This window comes from Contarinia nasturtii, unplaced genomic scaffold, assembly GCF_009176525.2.
Source record: "Contarinia nasturtii isolate CC-2019 unplaced genomic scaffold, AAFC_CNas_1.1 Cnas_scaffold_187, whole genome shotgun sequence".
NCBI lineage: Eukaryota > Metazoa > Arthropoda > Insecta > Diptera > Cecidomyiidae > Contarinia > Contarinia nasturtii.
The window spans coordinates 269,802-288,736 of record NW_022197544.1 but is presented as its reverse complement, the minus strand read 5'-3'; the positions used below and the strand labels follow the sequence as shown (position 1 = coordinate 288,736).

Sequence of the window (18,935 nt, the reverse complement as noted above, 5' to 3'; positions counted from 1 at the left end):
CCAAAAAAGTGAAGAGCAAAAAAAAAAAACGATTTTATCCTCATTTCTCACAAATTGTTGACATCGTCAGGAACCCCCCATAGTTTTTTCCAGGGACGATATTTTGCCATCACCCCCCTCTAAAAAAAAATTCCGTCATCATCTATGAATTCACACATTTCACATTCTTTCAAATGTTTTTTGCTTGAAAACTCAGTATAAATAGTACTACTATTGAGTAGAACAGTCAGTTGGCTACGAGAAACAATTGATTCTTTAGAGTTGACAAATTCGATATTCTTGAAAAATGAAATCAATCTTATTCGCAACATTACTGGTTGGGTGCTGGGTGAGTTTTTTTTCTGAAGAAAAATGTGAAAAATTACTAACTTTCGATATAAACTATAGGTTCTCTATTGTGCAGGAGCTCCTCCAGGTACTGAATTGACATAATTCAACATTGAAAATTAAATGAAATATAACACTTGTATTGTTTTTAAATTACTTTTTATATAGCTGTTAAATATGTAGTTGTAATTGATGCTGGTTCAACGGGCAACAGAGCAGCTGGCTATAAATACAGTATATCATCGAAAGGGCTACTCAAATTGGAACGTGAAGAAATGACGAAAAACAAGGGCGGTCTAACTACTTTACCTGATGTCGCTGAGGTACAATGAAAACTTATTTAACTTTATTGCAAAAAGAAATCTTTCAATTTTGTTTACACAATAGGGAGCTGCAAAAATAGCTGAACTATTGACAGAGATAAAGGGAAAACTGGAACTTACAGATGAATTGGCAGCACAAACGCCAGTGATACTGAGAGGCACCGGAGGTCTTCGAAAGGTTTCCAAAGAAGAAGCCGATCGTATATTAGCACCAGTGCGTGAAGTAATCAAGTCGTCTGGATTCTTGGCTCATGGCAATTTTGCTCAAGTCCTAAGCGGTACCCATGAAGCAGTTTTTTCGTGGTTTTCCGTTAATTATCTTTTAGGTAAGAAATTTTTTGTCTGCATTGTGACCCATAGCTAATACATATAAAAATTGAACTTTTTTGTGACTTTAGGACGTTGGGGTAAAAAAAATACAGTAGCTGCTTTAGATTTGGGTGGCGCGAGTACCCAAATTACGACGGCGATAGTAAAAAAGAATGATGTCTCGTTAAACAATCACGTTTTCACTGTGTCAACACCATTTCCAAAATCTCAAGCTGAAGTATTTTCAACGAGCTATATGAATTTGGGCGCTGAATCGGTTCGACAGGCTGTTTTCACTTATGATAATCCTGACGGCGCTACAGAATTGAAGACAATTTGTATGCATCAAGACACCGTACCATCTACTATTGGCTTCGGCAAAAAAACATACCAAGTTCGGTAAGTGTAAATTAAATTTTTCTTTTAACATTTTTAATAAAATGTTCTTTTTTATAAACTCCAGAGGTATACCAAATGACAAAGGACAGGTCGATTTCGACGCATGCACACAACTAGTGAGAGACCAAACACTAAACTTGGTTCAACCAAGGCCCAGCCCATTGAAAGATGTGAAAGATATCTATGCTTTCTCTGGTTTTTTCTTCAGATTCAGCAAACCGCAAGTTGGTCTGATTGGTAAGTGTAAATGAGATTTATATTTTTAAATATATATGACCTATCAAATGCTCTTCTTTTGTTCAAAAAAGATGGAAAAAAAGGTGGAAAAGCTTCTGTGGAAGACATACTTACGAGTGCGAAAAAAGTGTGCAGTGTCAAACAAGACGGTGCTCCGTTCTTGTGTCTTGACTTAATCTACATGCATGTCTTGTTGAGCGAAGGATATGGACTGAAACCTAGTACCAATATCAACGTAAATATACATTTCACACTATATAAAATTACATTTACTCTTGTTTTTACAATAAGTTTACAATTTCTTTTTTTTCTTAAAAAATTCCTTCTTGATTATTTTCTTAAAATACGATTGATTTTATTCTCAACGCAGTTCCAGCAAACATTGGATGGTCATGATGTGTCATTTACCCTTGGTGTTGGATATGATGAATTGTCTGGTTTGAAAGTCGCTGAAAAACCGGTTGGCAATGGTTCGTTAATACCTGTTGCTGTTTAATGTAAATAACATAATTCAATAAATTTCAAAATTCATATGTTTCTAGATGGGGCAAGCGGTAGTGGCAAAAAACCAAGCGGTAGTGGCAAAAAACCCAAGCATTAGGGGCAAAAAACAGAAAACCGCTTGTAGAAGCAAAAAAACACTACAATATTAACAACTACCCTGTTGAATAATACCGAAAAAAATAAAAGCATTTCAGCTATCGGTTCAAAGAAATATGTTGTTTTATTTTTTTTTATATCAATGACTTAAAATCGAGGCAGTAATCTTCTGTTTTTTCTTTTAAATTTTTTAAATGTGAACGAAATTTTCGTTTGCAAAATATTTATCGAAAAAAACAATGAATATTAAAAAAATCATCTAATTTTGTTACGTTACGATGATCAAGACTCTTCTGAAAATGCAATAAATATGCCAACGTGTACGTATCAACCTAATAATCTTTATACTTTTCCATTATTTTACATTTTTATCGAAACACTTGTGTTGAATTCAAAATTACAACTCTCTCTCTCTCTCTCTCTCTCTCTCTCTCTCTCTCTCTCTCTCTCTCTATCTCTTTCATAAACACTTGATCGAAGTGGAATACAGAGATCGAACGAAAAAGGTATTTGTTTATTATTTTCCATCTCCATAATTATAATTATTATTTTTTACATTTTGTGTGGATTTCATGACCCATAATAAATGTAATACTGCAAAGTGTAACTTTATTTATTCCATTGTCACAATTTTGTAGACAATATATTACGCCGACTACTCATTTAAAACGATACGAAATAGAACTCTACATTTGCGGTAAAACGTTGAAGGAATAATGAGATTGATGAAAAATTCTTTCGATTTGCTAGGGTCTTCTGAGCCAAAAAATTGAGAACCTGTTTTTATCTCATCAAATTTTTTTGGAAAATTTTGGAACCACCACTCCCTTGGATCGACACCATCAGAAGCTATAACCAATCTATGAATCGAGCATTACAGGTCTAGGGGCCCCCTAGTAGGGGGTAGACACATTTATTCGTAATCTCCGAATTGTGATGTAATAGCCGATATCGAAATATTCTCCGTTTTACTATATTTTCAAAAATATATACGCAATGTACAATGTGTTAGTATATATGTGCGCTGTTCACAAGTGCTCACAGCACTAATTTTTAAATATTATGTCGAAAATCAACTAGTAGGCCACATTTCGCATGGAATTTCGTCGACTTTTAGTTCAATACATTTGTATGCCGACATCTTGGAAACACATCATCACGGAAATCGTGGTTTTAGCTTGAAGATTCACTGAAGTTTCTCATGCGCCATCAGTTGTCATGCGCTATTCCACGTTGTTGCTGTGCGCGAAATACGACAATTTATATAATTATTTTATTACGTACAATGTTCTTCGTTTGAAAAACCATTTGCGTAAATATTCCAATATAATAAACGATATGAAATTTTAAAGTGAATAATGACAAATACATTCCGATCAATTTGCTGTTTTGCCAAAAAGCAGACATTTATTACGTTTTAATATTCGTTCACAAGCATCTCAATTAGGAAAAAAGTCGATTTTTATAGTTTTTCTAGTTTCGATCTGAACAGTTGAATATATTGAGATAAGTCTGCCGTTGATCGAGATAAATATATGTTATAACATTATCCCAGCGATTTACGTTTAATAAAAAACAAATCTGATAATATCAGGCTGATATAAATAGAAAATCGCTTCGTGGAAAATTTAGTTTGCGGGCAACTGTTGAACTAATTTTGCTTTTCGGACGAATACTCCTCAAAATGAAATTATTTTTATTCGCAACATTACTGGTTGGATGCTATGTAAGTATCTTAATGAAAAATTATTTTTTTTTTAATGAAGATTAATGAAACATTTTCTTTCACAGGTGTTCAACTGTGCAAGTGGTTTCAATATAAACGATGTACAGTATTCAGTTGTAATTGATGCCGGTTCAACAGGAAATAGGGCAACAGCTTATAAATTCAACATTAATCGCAAAACCAAGCAATTCATTTTGGACGATGGAGAAGAATATGTCAAAGAACATGGAGGCCTTGGCACTTTTGTTGACCCATCTGAGGTAGAATTCATCTAAAAGTGATCTGAAATAACAATTACTATAGTCAATGTCATTCACAAATTAGGCAGCAGAAAAGATAAAAATTTTACTGGAAAAATTGAAAGAAAAACTTAATCTTCCATCAGAAGTGTTGGGAAAAACGCCATTGGTACTAAAAGCAACCGGCGGCCTTCGAAAATTAAATCCCCTGCACGCTGAAAAGATATTAGTTGAAGTACGCAAAGTACTTCAAAGTTCCGGATTTTTGGTTAAAGGTAATGCGGCTTCAATCATAAGTGGCGTGGATGAAGGAATTTTTTCATGGTTTTCAATTAATTATATATCAGGTGAGAAACGAAAAAGCATTTTCCATGCACCAAATAAAATATCCCTCTCTGTAAATACTATTGACCTTCTGAATATGTTTGGTGAATTTTTATTTGATGTTAGCACACTAACACGCTGATTTCTAACCAAAATTGAATGCATTCAAAATACAATAACATTTTTACAATGACAGGTCATTGGGGTACCAAGAATTTTAAGACGGTGGTGGCTCTGGATTTAGGAGGTGCAAGCACACAAGTGACATTTGCATTGAGTGGGAAGAGCGAAGATCCGTGGATCGAAGACAATCTTTACACTGTGTCGACATCAGTACCAAAAGCCAAAGCGAAAGTCTTTTCAACAAGGTATTATCCATAGTAAAAATAAATGGACTTTTTTTTATTTTTGAATTGCAATAACTCCTGATGTATTTTTCTGTAAACTTTTGCTTTAGCTATATGGATTTGGGTGCCGAAGCGGTTCGATTAGCTGTATTCAGTCATGGAAATCCTGAAGGAGCGACACATTTGCACACTGTCTGTATGCATCCAGATACGAAACCATCGCTTAAAAAATTCGGCACCACATTGTATACCATGTAGTGAGTGAAAAAAAAATGCGGTATACCAATGCAAAATGTATTTAACAATTTTCGATTTATTTATTTTTTTCAAACTCCAGTGGTATACCACATGAAAAATCGACAGGCTATTTTGATGTATGTAGAAACCTGGTGAAGGAAAAAGTTTTACATTTACTTTCGCCAAAACCTAGCCCATTGAAAAACGAGAGTGAAGTCTATGCCTTTTCTGGGTTTTATTTTAGATTCAGAAAAACCGGTTTAATTAGTATGTACAGAGAAAAATGTTATGTTTTTTCGGAAGATTGTATTTTCCTTTGCTTATAGATCGTGAAGAAGGTGGCCAAGTAACATTGGAAGATATTTTGTCGAGTGCACAAAAAGCTTGCAGCGTTCCAAATAATAAAAATCCTTACTTATGTCTTGATTTAACCTATATGTATGTCTTGCTTAGCGATGGATACGAATTGGGACCAGACACCAAAGTCAATGTAAAAGCAATACATTTTCGACTCATATTTTAACGATAATTTGAAAAATATTTTTTTTTTATTTTTAATACAGTTTCATCAGAAATTGAATGGTCACGACATTTCTTGGGCTCTCGCTGTCGCCTATGATCAATTAGTTGGTCTACGTCGGGAAAAAATAGAAGGCAAAGTTTGCTGTTGTATAATGTAGCGATGTAATGTAGTTTTCTAGTAGAAAATTAACTTTCAAAAATTGGCAAATTTTAGTACTGCATCTAAAGTTTTATCTGAGATTTTTTTATCAATACCATCTAATACCTTAAGACTAATGGAATAAGGAACTGCGAATGTCTGAAAAATACCCAACCACTTTAATACACAAACTGCCATTGAATTACCGCTTGAAATATATTTTTTATAATATGGAGAAGAATTTAAAAACAACATAAACATTTCAAATATAAATGAAAATGATATATCTTTTATTGATTTAGTCTTGATTTATTACAAATAAAATATTTGAATTTGAAAATATATCTTAAGAAAAAAATTTAGGAAAAAATAAAATTAAACCAATTATTTTGAACGATGGCAAGTAATTAGTAATAAATGCACTTTTACTTTAATTTCTGTTGCTAACATTAACATTAAGCCATTGTTGGTTTGTTTCTAGAACATTCTCCGGAACATCAACCACACCGCGAAAAACTTCAATTTTGGTTTTGACACGATCTTTGACCAATTGCAAAAGGGATTCATAGCTCTCTAAATCGATGTCCATTACTTTTACTTCACATGAAAATTGTGTTAGATTTTTGCCGTGCTTTAAAATTTGTTCAATTGTTGACATAGATATATTTCGCCAACCGTTCACATCTACATTGATTGTTTCCAAGAACGTTTGACTTCTAACCGCATTGAGGAGTACATCCTCGAAAATGCTTTCGACTGGGCTGCTAATTTTCAAATGTTTCAATGTTTTCAATTGCAACATACGTTCACTTTCGCCAATCGATGGATTCAATGAAACCAATGACAGCTCTTCAATTGGAACACCGCTTTCAGCAAACATATTACTGATTGTCTCAAATGGAATATATCGAGCGAAATTGGAGCTCAAATTCTTCAATTTGTGTAAAAAGCTCAAATGTAAAATATTCTCATTCAATACAGCATCCGAAAAATCTGACGAACGATGAAAGAAAATGGCCAATTCTTTGATATTCGGCGCACAGTTTCGTATGGCTGCAAAAACCAATGGCGTAATATATTTACAATCTTTTACCTTTAAGCATCGCAATTTTGGATTTAGAGACAAAAATTGCGTTAACATTTCGTCCGTTAGATCATTAACGCCATCGAATTCCATTTGCTCCAAGTTCGGCATTTTGCGCATAAACCAAATATTATCATGCTCCAATGATTTCAATTGTCTGATGCTCAAAATTTTTAGCGATGAATACAATCGAAAGTTTTGTGGCGATGCATAGTACAGATCCAATTTTTCCAACGATTTGAATTCGACTTGGTCAAAATCTGGATTGTACCAGGTGATATTGAGTTCCTTCAATTTTTCTCCGCAGTGTTTCGTTATTAAATTGAATATGCGGTCGTTGCGTTCGTGATTTGATGTGCATCCGGTCCATGATAGCGACTCAATTGATGGACCAAATGTACGCAGAAGCACATGTGCCCGTTTAGATGGCACACAGTTTGGAGGAAATGTTGCACTATCAATTATTCCAACGTGTTTGAATCGAGCTCGAAAACAGTCTTTTGCACTCTGCTCGAATTCTGGACACATCTGAGATACCGATAAAAAGTACTCCAAATACTCAATTCGTTGTACTATTTCCTCGATGCAGACTCCGTTCAACACATCTACTATAATTTCTCGTGGCAGACGACGTGACAGAATCCATTTTCTCACATGTTTCATGAAATCCATGTTTACGAAAATGTTTTATCAAAAATTTAATTTAAACTTTTCGTACTTTTCTCTGATTTTTAAACGGACGCTTTTTTACTTTTACGTTTTAAGATGAAAATTATTCTAGCAGAAAACAAGTCTTATGTTACCATGTTATCGCAAGGCTCAATGTGAGTTGAATGATGAGTTTGACCATCCAACATCCGTTTATATAGATCCGTGAAAACACAGGTAGACAAAATACACAATATGACCGCCAATTGATATCAACAGGTAAGTCACCAGGTATGTAAGTTAACTAACGCCGTAATATGTTCATTCACATATTAGATTAGTGAATGTAAAATGACTTTTCTCGTATTCTGTAACATTTAAAATGAAAGTGGTGAAATTTTCCTAGAAAATAGATAAATAATTCAAAAATGTGTCTGACAACCTTTTCAACCGAAATGGATTAAATGATAATCCTTCCAATGAAAAGGATATAATAGCTTTTCTCAGACTAAATGTACTTAATCTAATTGATTTCCTTAAGACTTTCCATTAAATTAATCTGTGAATGAACATTACTATGCTAATTACCATTCATACCTGGTGATTTACCTGTTGATATCAATTAGCGGTCATATTGAGTGTTTGGTTTACCTGTGTTTTGACAGGTCTATATAACACCGATCCGATCCGAAGATGGTCGGAAAGCGGTCGGTATCGGTTTTAATAGTCTCGGCGTAGGTCGGCTCCGGAGTCGAAAAATCGCCTCCGTTGCAAACACTATTATATACATGGATGTCGGATGAGTGACAAATTCATGCTCTGCTATAATCTCTACGAAATACAGTCATTTAAAACGATGGTTCCATAAAATATTTAATTATATTATAATTATTATAGAGATCCAAAATTTGTAATTTGTATGAAAAAATGTGATTTTCCTAATTCAATTCGTATTTCTGAAATATTCGAACAATCGAATTGCAAATAAACGAGAATCCACTGTATATAAAGGTGTGATATTGTGTTACACATATGTTACTAATATTTCCTCATTCTTTAACTTCTCATTTGCATCACAATCATTTAATCCATCTATGTATGCCACATTTCAAATTCTTTCCAACATTTTTAAATTGAAAAAATTAAAAAAAATATGATATAAAGGAGAGAATATTGCGTAAATAATTCAGTTGATTGTGAGAAACAATTGGATTAATAATAAATTAGAATCAACAAATTCTCAAAATGAAATTGTTTTTATTGGTAACATTCCTGGTCGGTTGCTTATGAATATTTTAATTTATAATTTTGTTATATAACAATTTGCTAAAACATTTTTTTTCTTCAAAAATTAGGTGATTCAGACTCACTGTTTTATAAAACCTACAGGTAACCTCATTTAAATAAGTTTTTTTTTTGGATATTCAAATCCCTTTTTAATCAGTTCAAAAACCGATAAATGACTGAATTATCAGAATATTTGAATGAAATGAATGGTATATATTTTATTGATTCATCTCGCTATAATAGATATACAGTACATTGTTGCGATTGATGCTGGTTGAGCGGGTAGTAGAGCTGCTGCCTACAAATTTCATATTAACCGTTTGACTGAAGAATTAATTTTAGACGACTACGAAAAATATGCAAAGATAAGCGGTGGCCTTGGATCTTACGTCAAAAATTGTACTGAGGTATAAGTACTTCAATCTCATTTCGTTTCAAAAGAAAAGTTAAATTAAATTTCGTTCATGAAATAGGGCGCACAAAAAATAAAAGGATTACTTGAAACAATTAAGAAAGAACTCCAACTTGGGCCAGAAGTGTTGGCTAACACACCAGTAATACTGGGTGGAACTGGTGGTCTTAGAAATCTGAAGTCGCATGAGACCGAAAATTTATTAGTAGAAGTGCGTAAGATGCTCAATGTTTCCGGTTTTCTCGTTAAAGACAATGCTGCCACAGTTATAGATGGTGTCGATGAAGGAATATTTTCATGGTTTGCGGTTAACTATATATTGGGTGATATATAATTTCTGTGCAGCGAAATCACCACATATTAAGTGTATGATATTTGAATTCAGGCCGTTGGAATTCGCCAGACTCAGTGGTTACATTGGATGTCGGTGGTGCCAGTATAGAATTATCATTTCCTCTAAAAAATTAGACCATCGATCATGGGTTAAACGATCATCTTTACACTTTATCAACATCGAAAGGGAATGGCATTTCCAACCCAAAAACAGATATGTTCACTATTAGCTATTCTGATTTGGGTGGACGTACTGTTAGAAAAATTGTAGCCAGTCATGGTAATCCTGATGGAGCTACAGATTTGTATACTATTTGCATGCATCCAAATACCAAACCATCTTCATTTGTATCTGGAACCGTGGCATATAACGTCCAGTGAGTGAAAATATAATTTTAAGCATAGAATAAATCCAAATGTTTACAATTTTCTGTTATTAAAATTCAAGTGGTTTGCCGAATGGAAATGGAACAGTTGATTTCGATGCATGTATGAAACTGATACAAGAGAAAACTTTGGGTTTGCTCACACCAAAACCCAGCCCATTAAAAAATGAAAGTGAAATCTATGTTTTCTCTGCTTTCTTCTCTGTTTTCAAGGAAACCGGGTTGATTGGTAAGTGCAGATTGAACATTAAAATGCTCAAAGTTAGTGGAACAAATTTTCCTTCAATAGATCCCATAGAAGGTGGTCAAGCCATTTTAAGCAGAATACTGTCAAGTGCGAAAAAAGCATGCAGAGTTGAAGATAATAAGAACCCATTCTTGTGCCATGATTTAATTTATATGTATGTCTTGTTGCACGACGGATTTGAATTGAAACCTGAAATCAAAGTTAATGTGAGTTCAATGCATCCATTTCACTTTGAAATTCTTGTTTTGATAAAAGTTTTTTCATTCATTCAACAGTTCCTTCAAAAATTGAAGGGTCACAATGTCTCATGGACGCTTGGCTTTGCTTATGACCTTTTGGCCGGATTGAAGCGTGAGAAAAAATTCAACCGCAAAGAGAATTGATACTTTTTTTATCGTAATTCAGATTTATTCTACTTCTTTTTGTATTTTAACAAACACTTACCATTTTTTACCAGCTTTCTAATAAATTATTTTAACCATACAGAATAAACCGACACATTTTTTATTTTCTTCAAATATATCGTGACTCATTCAAGTATTTTGGTCCTTTATTTATATAAAATGCGAATCTTTTGATATACTTTGGTGGTATGTGTTTGCGGTAGTAGCTTTTTTCTTTCCTCACATGCTGAATGATATTTCGCATTATTTTTACTGAATTTCACCAAAAATCACAAACTGAATAGAAAAAGAACACGACAAAATCCAAAATATAACAAAAAATATGGAAATATGTCCCGTAGTATATGTTCAACTTTCGAAATTCGATATCACAAAACTCACAAATGATATCCAAAATTACCGCGAAAGCATTCGACATCAACTGTGTAAAATATCTACATTCAACTGGCGGTGCAGTTGATAGAAATGATGGTACACTTATTTTTAAGGGTGTACAGTTGATAAAAGGGGGGACGTATTAATTTCTGGGTGCGAATTATTGTCTAGACTTAAATACATTATTTTAACGAATTGGTGTCTGGATTAAAATTGCGAACTATTGTCTGGATTCAAAGTAGAAAAATCAGTACCGATATCACTAGCTTTAACTCCATGGGTCTGAAAAATGGTTGAGTGTTTAAAATGGAATATAAGACCTTCACTCGCACGCTTACTTAAGTATTCAGACGTTAATTTGTTGTACGAGAATTGTATGTTTGCCTAATAAATTGCGTGCAGCCAAGAAATAATATAAAATAGATAAGGTTTGGTTAAAATTATAATTGGGATTCTAAAGTCTTCATTAGACATTCCGTTATTACCAAATTGAAATGTCAGATGGCGCCAAATTTGCAAAATGATTACAAAAAGTACCATCTATGTCGCATAAAATCCATAGTCATCAAACGGTTATTACATTGGGCTGAATGGTTTGAGGAATCTCAAAATTTGCATCAATTTCGACAATACTTAATTTTTATTGAATTTAAAAAAGGCTGTGATAGATAATCGCTGACAGTTTGTCTGTTTGGCTGTGCAGTTTTATGATTCGCGACATTTGGATTCAGTGGCAAACCGAACCATTCAGATTAAATATGGGTGAAAGAGGCATGGTCCTTTCAATCGGTCCATTTCCATTGTGATATGCCCCAATAACAATATATCGATGGGAAACTAGAAAATAATAAGGTGTTTTTACTTTGTACGAATGGTCCAAAGTAAATAGTTAATATTGTACGAAATTGTTCAAATGAAAATAAAAATGTCCCATTTCTCCTTTTTCTTACTTTTTATTTGAATATAATCTACCTACAGTTATTTTTATTTCTTTTTATCATTCTGTTTCCATGTATCTTTGCAATTCGTAACACGTTATTATTTTCATTTATACACAGAGGGTGGTTCTGTAAACTTTCATCCCACCTCCAAAGTCCTATGGTTTCATTTTATTCCTCGTTTTTTTTTTTTTTGCTATTTTAGTGATCATCTTTTGTTTACCCGAATTTGAGCATTTGCATATGTCTAAATATTTTCCGTCCTGATTTCATTATCTTATTTTTTGTCTTTTTTTTTTGTTTTTGTTTTCATTTCTAAATGTTTATTGAATTAAAAAATTTAACTATATTTTTTTGTTGTTCAATTAAATTTATTCAAAAAAATGTTTGAGAAAAGTTTAAATTTAACTGACGATCCAACAAAGAAAGCTAAATAACAAATGAATCGTCTTTACATTACGACTTCTTTTTTATGCATTTTGTTTTATTTGTGTATGTTTTTTTTTCTTTTTAAGTTGTCAATTTTAAAAATGTTTTATCAACTTTTAGACGAAATGTTATGTTTTCAATTTTTGTTACTTTTACAACAGTTTTTCGATATATTTCATTACGTTTGCATCAATCTCTATTCAATCAGTGTTTTATTATGAATGCCATTTTCTATAGAAATAAAAATTAAATGAGAATAGAGCGAAAAAAGCCAATGTTAGAATATCTCAACGTAAACCGACATTTTCTAATTTAAATATGTGTTGGTCTTTTTTTGTTTGCTTACATATCGTTTGCTGTATTAATTGAATGCGTTGCGAAATCTTTGCACAGACAATATATTGAGCTGACTGATAAGCCAGCTTCAATATATTATCGGTCTTTGCTAGAAAATTTGATAGAAATACAAGGAGCTATATCCTGTGATATTTTAACTGGAATGATCCCATTTGATATTCTATCCAAAGATATACGCTTTACATTCAGCGGTTCTCGCAAATGATTTTGTCAACATATATTTGTGTTAAACACATGGCATATAATTCTCGATGCATTAAATGCAATTTATTTAATGGACAATATTGCAGTTGATAGCTCTGATTTGGTTTTGTACAAGCTGTTTAAATAAAAACTTAGCCATTTTTTTTAACTTTCTGTTTCTACACAATATTTATAATTTTTTTTCTCAATTTATTTACATGCTTATAACATACTTCATTGGTTTTGCATTGGAAAAATAGATATAGATTTTCATGCTTGAGGAATTTGCGTATGTATGTGTGTGTTGTGTGTATGTGTAGAGGGGGGTGGGGTCGGTATGTGTGCCTGTTGCATAAATAGAAATAAATTTGTGTGTTTGTAGGCGGGGGTTGCGGTAAATTGGTGTAAAAAATATGTGGAAGAAAAAAAGAACAATTCGGTCAAATTTCGTGCACCATGGAAATATAAGTTCACTGGGCAAAACATTCTCGTCATTGTCGTCTTCATTTAAAAATGTGTCATCAATTGTGATGAACTATATAGACTTTTTCTCACACAAATTGGTTACTTCATTTGATTTCGTCGAAACAATGACGTATTTTTATTGTTATTGTTTTTTATTTAAATGTTATTCAAGATAAAGTTCCCTGGTTTCAAGATTCAAAAATATTAAAGCGACAGAAGAAATGAGCTTAAGAAAGATCCACAGAGAAAATGTTTACTAAAAATTGAAATATATTTTATCTACTATATTCGAAGAACAAAGGGATATGTAGGGGGTCATGACTGAGGATAAAGTGAAAAAAAGGGCGATCGGTTGCACAAAATGAAGCAAACATTAACGTGATTGACTTTAAAATACACATTCATTATACCATTGAGAGATGAAATAGATGCTATCCTCAGGTCAAAGTCTTCTCGTTTTCTTTTTCTCACATTTTTTTTTTGGTAACATTTCGATTTTACGGTATCAAAGTCAGTGCTCGTGTATATGAATAAATATTTTCACCGAATACGAACTGCGTATTCAGATTGTATGCGGTTTGAATTCATCGCAATTAAATTCGAGCAAAAAAATATCGAATAATGAACATTTATTGAAAACCATTTCCGTTTATGTCATATTCATTGTTGCATATCATTATTTTCAGCAATTTTCTGTTTTTAGATTTAAATCAACTTTTAAAGATTTCAATTTTATTAGTAAATTCATTTAACGTAGTTATTTATTTTATTTTTGTTTATTTTTTTATTTTTTTTATTCATTTGTATGTTCTCATTAAATTACTATGAATGCACTATTCATTATTCAATAAATATTTAAAGGCAAGATTTTTTTTTTTCATTTTTTTAAATTTAAATATCTCATTTTTAGTTCTCTTTTCTTGTTGTTCGATTTCTTAAATGATTGCGTTTGTTTAAAAAAAAAAAATCTTTGTGATACCATATCCATGCGACATGTTCTGCTTTTCGCAATTGCTTCAGTGTTATTTTTCGATAATTTACCAAACGCTTCACACATTCATGTTAAATACTTCACTGTGTGTCTGTGTGTATGTGTTCATTTGTATGTTTTGATGTGCTGATGATTTGTATATTTAAAATGGAAAATGTCTAATGTCGACTGCATATATAGTATAGAGAACGTTTTTGAAATATTGTTTTGGGATGTTGCCATTTATGGCTGAAAATCGCGACTAATCCAAAACACACTTTTTCTGTTAAATATTTGTTTTTTAACAAAAATACAATTTTCCTATTTCAATAGCATTATGTAAAATAAACCGTAAGTATATGTCCGGTGTAAAACGTATTTCATCTTAAAAACAAAAAATAAACTTTCAATATTGAATATGAGAGACAAAAATTAAATCAATTAAACACGCTAACATGTTTGAACCTATGAAATCTATTTGGAAAACGATGGAGCTGGATAGATAAAGCTAGATGCTCTGTAAAATAGAAAGCACAAATTGCCAAAACATTTTTTTTTGTTTTTTTTTATGGCTTTTTCGAAGTTTCGAACGAAGATGAGTGTCGTTATCTTACAGAAAGCCTATATATGTATATATGCGATAGAATGGGAAGTATAATGCAACGATTACTATTATAAATTGATAAAAATCATGCAAAGAACAAAAATAGAAAAAAAAGTAAAGTGAGAGAAATGAACGAAAAAAAATTGAATTAATTCGAAAGTATGTTCTATACACACACATTCCACCACATTACGTTCGAGTCAGATGCTTACTGACAATCCTAATAAATTTACATGTTTCGATGTGTTTGTCTTCATTTCCATTTTTTTTGCATCACTTTTATTACAGACTGTAAGCTACAAATGTGTGTATGTGTTTGTAAATTTTACAACCATTCTTATAAAAATGAAAGCTAAACTTAGTGAATGGTTTAATCAATTTGTAGTGAAAAACCTTTTCAAATGTTCGCTCAAGCCGGGATTTTTACCGATTTATCTATTTTATTTTCACATTTTGTTGTCAATATTTTGAAAGTGTTTTCTTTCAATTACTCCCCAACAAAGGGAATAAAGTCATTTCCTATTGAAATGACTTTATCCAAGTGTTTTTTTTTTGCCGTTCAAAAACAATATTTACAGATAGATCTCTTAATCGTTATATCATCATTCTGAACAAAAATGTGTTTGCGTTCGATATATAGCTTTGGTGAATTTTTATAATCTTGTTACTGTTATTGCAGTTGCTGTTGTATTGTGTGTTTTGATGTGTGCAGAAAATCGTAACATTCATTTCCTTCTTTCATGTTGTTATTGGTGTTGTTGTTAAGCAATAGTACTATACGGTATTAATTCAATTTATTTATCCAAACTGTACAAAGCGCTGAATGTGCTAAAACTCCGTTTTAGTGAAATGTATGTTTGTTGTGTGTGAGTGGTGCGAGTATGTGCATTTGTCTTTATCGTCTATTTTATCAATTCTATACATTATATAAATACGCTGGTGTTGTTGCTGCTTCTGCTGCTGGCTGGGATGTTCTCGATGATATATTACATTTATGTTTGGCTCACTCGCACACCGATCGACGAATCAGTACATTTTCTCTAATCGACTATAGAGTGTGTTCCCAATAATTTCCAAATTTCAATTTGTTCGATTTCTTAAATGATTGCGTTTGTTTGAAAAAAAGAATCTTTGTGATACCATATCCATGCGACGTTATCCCGTTTCGAATCGTTCTCTGGAGATAAAGAAGTTCCAAGTCCAGAAAGATGTCATTTATTAAATGGTTCTCTATGTTTCTAAGCCATATTATTTGTTTTAGTAAATTGTCTAATTTTTTTTTTAAATATTTCAATAAACATTATTTCGAAGGTCATTGTCATCGCTATCATTGTCTTCACCATTTATATATTTCGTTTATTGTATTTTTGTTGTTGCTTCATTCGGAGTAAATCCAATATGTAATGTGTATGTTTCTTTTATTTCGAAATACCATTTTTATTTTGTACTGTTTTTTTTTTTAGTAGAATATCGTTTGCAAACACTTTATTTTATTTTTACAAATGCTCGTTTCGAGGTTTTTCTGTCTTGATATTGTCTATCGACTATTGTGTTTAAAAATGAGATCATTACCAAAATAAATGAAAAGACGTTAGATTAAATTGTGGACTAGTGCAGATTTAAGATTAACCACGGTGGCATAGTAAAATCATGATACTGGAATGCCACCTCTTGATTTAGATCGGTTCCGTACAAGTCAACAATTTAACAACGATTGAATAAACCAGAAAATTAATATAGAAAAAAAAAGGTTTTTGACGCACTTATTTTAGTGTTTGATCGATTTAATTTTTCATCACCAACACACTTCAAAACAAACACGAAAGAAGCTATGTGTATTTACATAACAAATAACTAATTAAATAATAGTTTTCATATCGCTTTCAATTTTTTCTATAAATATTAATTTGATGGAACAAAGTACTATATAACTACTTGATTCCCTTGTATACATACTATATTTTGCCTCTTATAATCAGCGAAATTTGATGGTTGTTTTTATATTTGAAATTTCACATTTGCCTGGCGACTAAATTTGCTTGGTTTATCAATATTTATTCTTTTTTTTTGTAATTTTTTTTCTTCGAAATTTCTCACTTCAAGAATCATTTTGCTTGGTTATAAATTTTCTTGTTTTTTTTTGTTAGAGTTTAAGTAAGTATTTAAGTAAGCAAATATGCAAGTTAGTAGTAAGTTTTGTTGTTACTGTTTTGGAGAAAGAAGTAAATTTAATCACAATTATAATTAAAATGTTGTTGTTCTTTTTGTTTAATATTATAATGGGCTAAATGTGTGTTATTTTATGTTTGTTTTGTTATTGTTTTTCTTTAATTTTTCTTATCAATGGTGTCTGAGTTATGAGAAATACTGATTTCTTTTTTTTTTGCGATTCAGTAAAATGGTTCAACTTCATTTTCTCCATTCAGTAGTCTTGATTTTGGCTTTGGCTTCATTTATAATTATATTGTTTGGTTTGGTTTTTACAATATTTCATGTAAATTTTTTTTAGACTTTTGTTACTTCAGATAAGATATTTGATGTTTTAGTTTCATGTTTGTATGTTAATTTTTTTTAAATTTTCATACTATGTTTCAGAGATTTATCTCACCTTCAAAAAATGGTTGTTGATGTTTTTTTTTAAATCGTCTACAATTTTTTTTATTAAAGCATGTGAAGGAAAAAAAACAAGTATAAAAAGTTCTATGAACGAGAGAAAAAGATGTTCAATGCAAGACAAAAATAATTGTTTTTTTTTTAAAATCGTATTTGAATGCAAATAGAGTATACGTACTGCGTTTTGGATTATGTATGTGTGTGTGTGTGTGTGTGTATGGGTAGGAGAGTGTTTGTGTGTAAGTGTTTGTATTTCAATATCAAAATATTTGTCCATTGTGTTGGCATCTGCAGTGCGTGTTCGCATTGTGGCTGACATTGTGTGTGTAGTGTGTATGTGTGTTAGGGGGTCTTCTAGTGAGCTTTTCTCATATATTTTTTTTGTTATTGGATGGGAGAGTAAGGATGCTTGAGTGTTTTGTGTATCATGTGTTATAGTGTCAAGTGTTGGATTTGTCCTGGTGTTTATTTTCCCATATTTTATCCTAAACACTATCAACAATCTACGATCCCTCTCAATTCTCATTACTTTTTTGTTTTGTTTTTTTTGTACACTTTTTATATTTGTCTATTTAGAACCAGCCACCACCACCAAGTTTTGATCCTATGCCACCGATGCCTTTACCAAACAAATTTCCAACTTTACCTACAACCACATTTGTTACATTACTTATATTAATATTTCCATCTTCACCCAACGATTCCATAATCGGTTGTGTTCGGGTACCTTTTCCAGCTGAACTGGCCGATGCCACCGATGCAGCTCCAGTTCCATCATCTCCATCGAATGCGCTGCTTGAATAGCAAAAAAAAAGAAAAAACACGAGATTAGCACCATTGACGTTCTTTTGCCAACAACAAAAAGAATGCGTTGAAGATAATTACTCATCGCCATCGGGATGATTGTTCATCGTCAATGCACAGGTAGCTTCTTCTGTTTGCATGCGCTGCGATACCGTTTGATATGCCTTGGAGTTTAGTTTATCTTCCATTACACCTTGTAATTCGAAGTCCGAATAGATTTTCTGTGTGCCAACATGAAAATTAAATACATAATAACATTTATTATTGAATGATAAATAATTCGCAGAGCAATTACGCAGCGAAAAGTCATTGGTTTACCTTAACAATATGTGCTAAACAGGTACACTGATAAAAATGTAACGAATGACCTATACGTTCCGACAGCCAATTGCACAGCATATTTATTTGTGATGTATACCATTGTTCGAAAAATGTTAGAATCCAAAGTTCATCATTGATTTTACCACGAATTTGATCCATGTTGTTACGCGCGAAATTCACATAGCCTTGACCAAGGTCTTTGCCGGAGCCAGACACATTCTTTAAATATACAACGAAAAATAAATAAATAACAGAACCAGTGACCGGTTCGCGCATATTTCTATGCCTGATAGCTATGCTAAGCATAGCGGAGACGCAAGCCGCAACGCACCCGTCGCCATTCGAT

At 32.2% G+C, this 18,935-nt stretch overlaps 4 protein-coding genes across 11 annotated transcripts in view; 3 read left to right on the top strand and 1 right to left on the bottom strand.

Moving 5' to 3' along the window:
- The first annotated feature begins 200 nt into the window (after positions 1 to 200).
- Positions 201 to 2,310, top strand: LOC116336611 (ectonucleoside triphosphate diphosphohydrolase 5-like). The gene is made up of 9 exons (XM_031760560.1): positions 201 to 328; positions 388 to 415; positions 496 to 650; positions 715 to 976; positions 1,049 to 1,358; positions 1,423 to 1,595; positions 1,667 to 1,830; positions 1,966 to 2,065; positions 2,138 to 2,310. The coding sequence occupies exons 1-9, from the start codon at positions 287 to 289 to the stop codon at positions 2,194 to 2,196; spliced, it is 1,293 nt and encodes a 430-aa protein (XP_031616420.1). The 5' UTR covers positions 201 to 286; the 3' UTR covers positions 2,197 to 2,310.
- Positions 2,311 to 3,540: 1,230 nt separating this feature from the next.
- LOC116352510 (ectonucleoside triphosphate diphosphohydrolase 5-like) lies at positions 3,541 to 6,008 on the top strand. The gene is made up of 8 exons (XM_031785161.1): positions 3,541 to 3,921; positions 3,987 to 4,181; positions 4,246 to 4,507; positions 4,681 to 4,852; positions 4,942 to 5,088; positions 5,169 to 5,335; positions 5,395 to 5,558; positions 5,632 to 6,008. The coding sequence occupies exons 1-8, from the start codon at positions 3,880 to 3,882 to the stop codon at positions 5,746 to 5,748; spliced, it is 1,266 nt and encodes a 421-aa protein (XP_031641021.1). The 5' UTR covers positions 3,541 to 3,879; the 3' UTR covers positions 5,749 to 6,008.
- Positions 6,009 to 8,695: 2,687 nt separating this feature from the next.
- On the top strand, positions 8,696 to 10,618 carry LOC116352609 (ectonucleoside triphosphate diphosphohydrolase 5-like). Its single transcript, XM_031785333.1, has 8 exons — positions 8,696 to 8,736; positions 8,817 to 8,850; positions 8,992 to 9,155; positions 9,222 to 9,483; positions 9,546 to 9,870; positions 9,942 to 10,108; positions 10,169 to 10,332; positions 10,402 to 10,618. The coding sequence occupies exons 5-8, from the start codon at positions 9,710 to 9,712 to the stop codon at positions 10,507 to 10,509; spliced, it is 600 nt and encodes a 199-aa protein (XP_031641193.1). The 5' UTR covers positions 8,696 to 8,736; positions 8,817 to 8,850; positions 8,992 to 9,155; positions 9,222 to 9,483; positions 9,546 to 9,709; the 3' UTR covers positions 10,510 to 10,618.
- Positions 10,619 to 12,024: 1,406 nt separating this feature from the next.
- LOC116336783 (calcium-dependent secretion activator) overlaps positions 12,025 to 18,935 on the bottom strand; it is a 31,700-nt gene continuing 24,789 nt past the window's right edge. For 5 of the 8 annotated variants that reach the window (XM_031760903.1, XM_031760910.1, XM_031760905.1 and 2 more), the window contains 3 exons: positions 18,587 to 18,808; positions 18,350 to 18,489; positions 12,025 to 18,259 (listed from right to left, as the gene is read on the bottom strand). In XM_031760903.1, coding sequence (XP_031616763.1) covers positions 18,037 to 18,259; positions 18,350 to 18,489; positions 18,587 to 18,808 — 585 coding nt within the window. In that variant the 3' untranslated portion in view covers positions 12,025 to 18,036. The remainder of the gene's footprint in view (positions 18,260 to 18,349; positions 18,490 to 18,586; positions 18,809 to 18,935) is intronic. The other 3 variants (XM_031760907.1, XM_031760908.1, XM_031760904.1) reach the window with 3 other exon arrangements.

Bases quoted from the DNA above. Each gene is read 5' to 3' on its own strand.
- LOC116336611 (XM_031760560.1), top strand. From the start codon at position 287: ATGAAATCAATCTTATTCGCAACATTACTGGTTGGGTGCTGG. The intron at 977-1,048 runs GTAAGAAATTTT...TTGTGACTTTAG, and splicing joins TTCCGTTAATTATCTTTTAG to GACGTTGGGGTAAAAAAAAT. The intron at 1,596-1,666 runs GTAAGTGTAAAT...TGTTCAAAAAAG, and splicing joins ACCGCAAGTTGGTCTGATTG to ATGGAAAAAAAGGTGGAAAA.
- LOC116352510 (XM_031785161.1), top strand. From the start codon at position 3,880: ATGAAATTATTTTTATTCGCAACATTACTGGTTGGATGCTAT. The intron at 4,182-4,245 runs GTAGAATTCATC...TTCACAAATTAG, and splicing joins CTTTTGTTGACCCATCTGAG to GCAGCAGAAAAGATAAAAAT. The intron at 4,853-4,941 runs GTATTATCCATA...CTTTTGCTTTAG, and splicing joins GCGAAAGTCTTTTCAACAAG to CTATATGGATTTGGGTGCCG.
- LOC116352609 (XM_031785333.1), top strand. From the start codon at position 9,710: ATGTTCACTATTAGCTATTCTGATTTGGGTGGACGTACTGTTAGAAAA. The intron at 9,871-9,941 runs GTGAGTGAAAAT...TTAAAATTCAAG, and splicing joins ACCGTGGCATATAACGTCCA to TGGTTTGCCGAATGGAAATG. The intron at 10,109-10,168 runs GTAAGTGCAGAT...TTCCTTCAATAG, and splicing joins CAAGGAAACCGGGTTGATTG to ATCCCATAGAAGGTGGTCAA.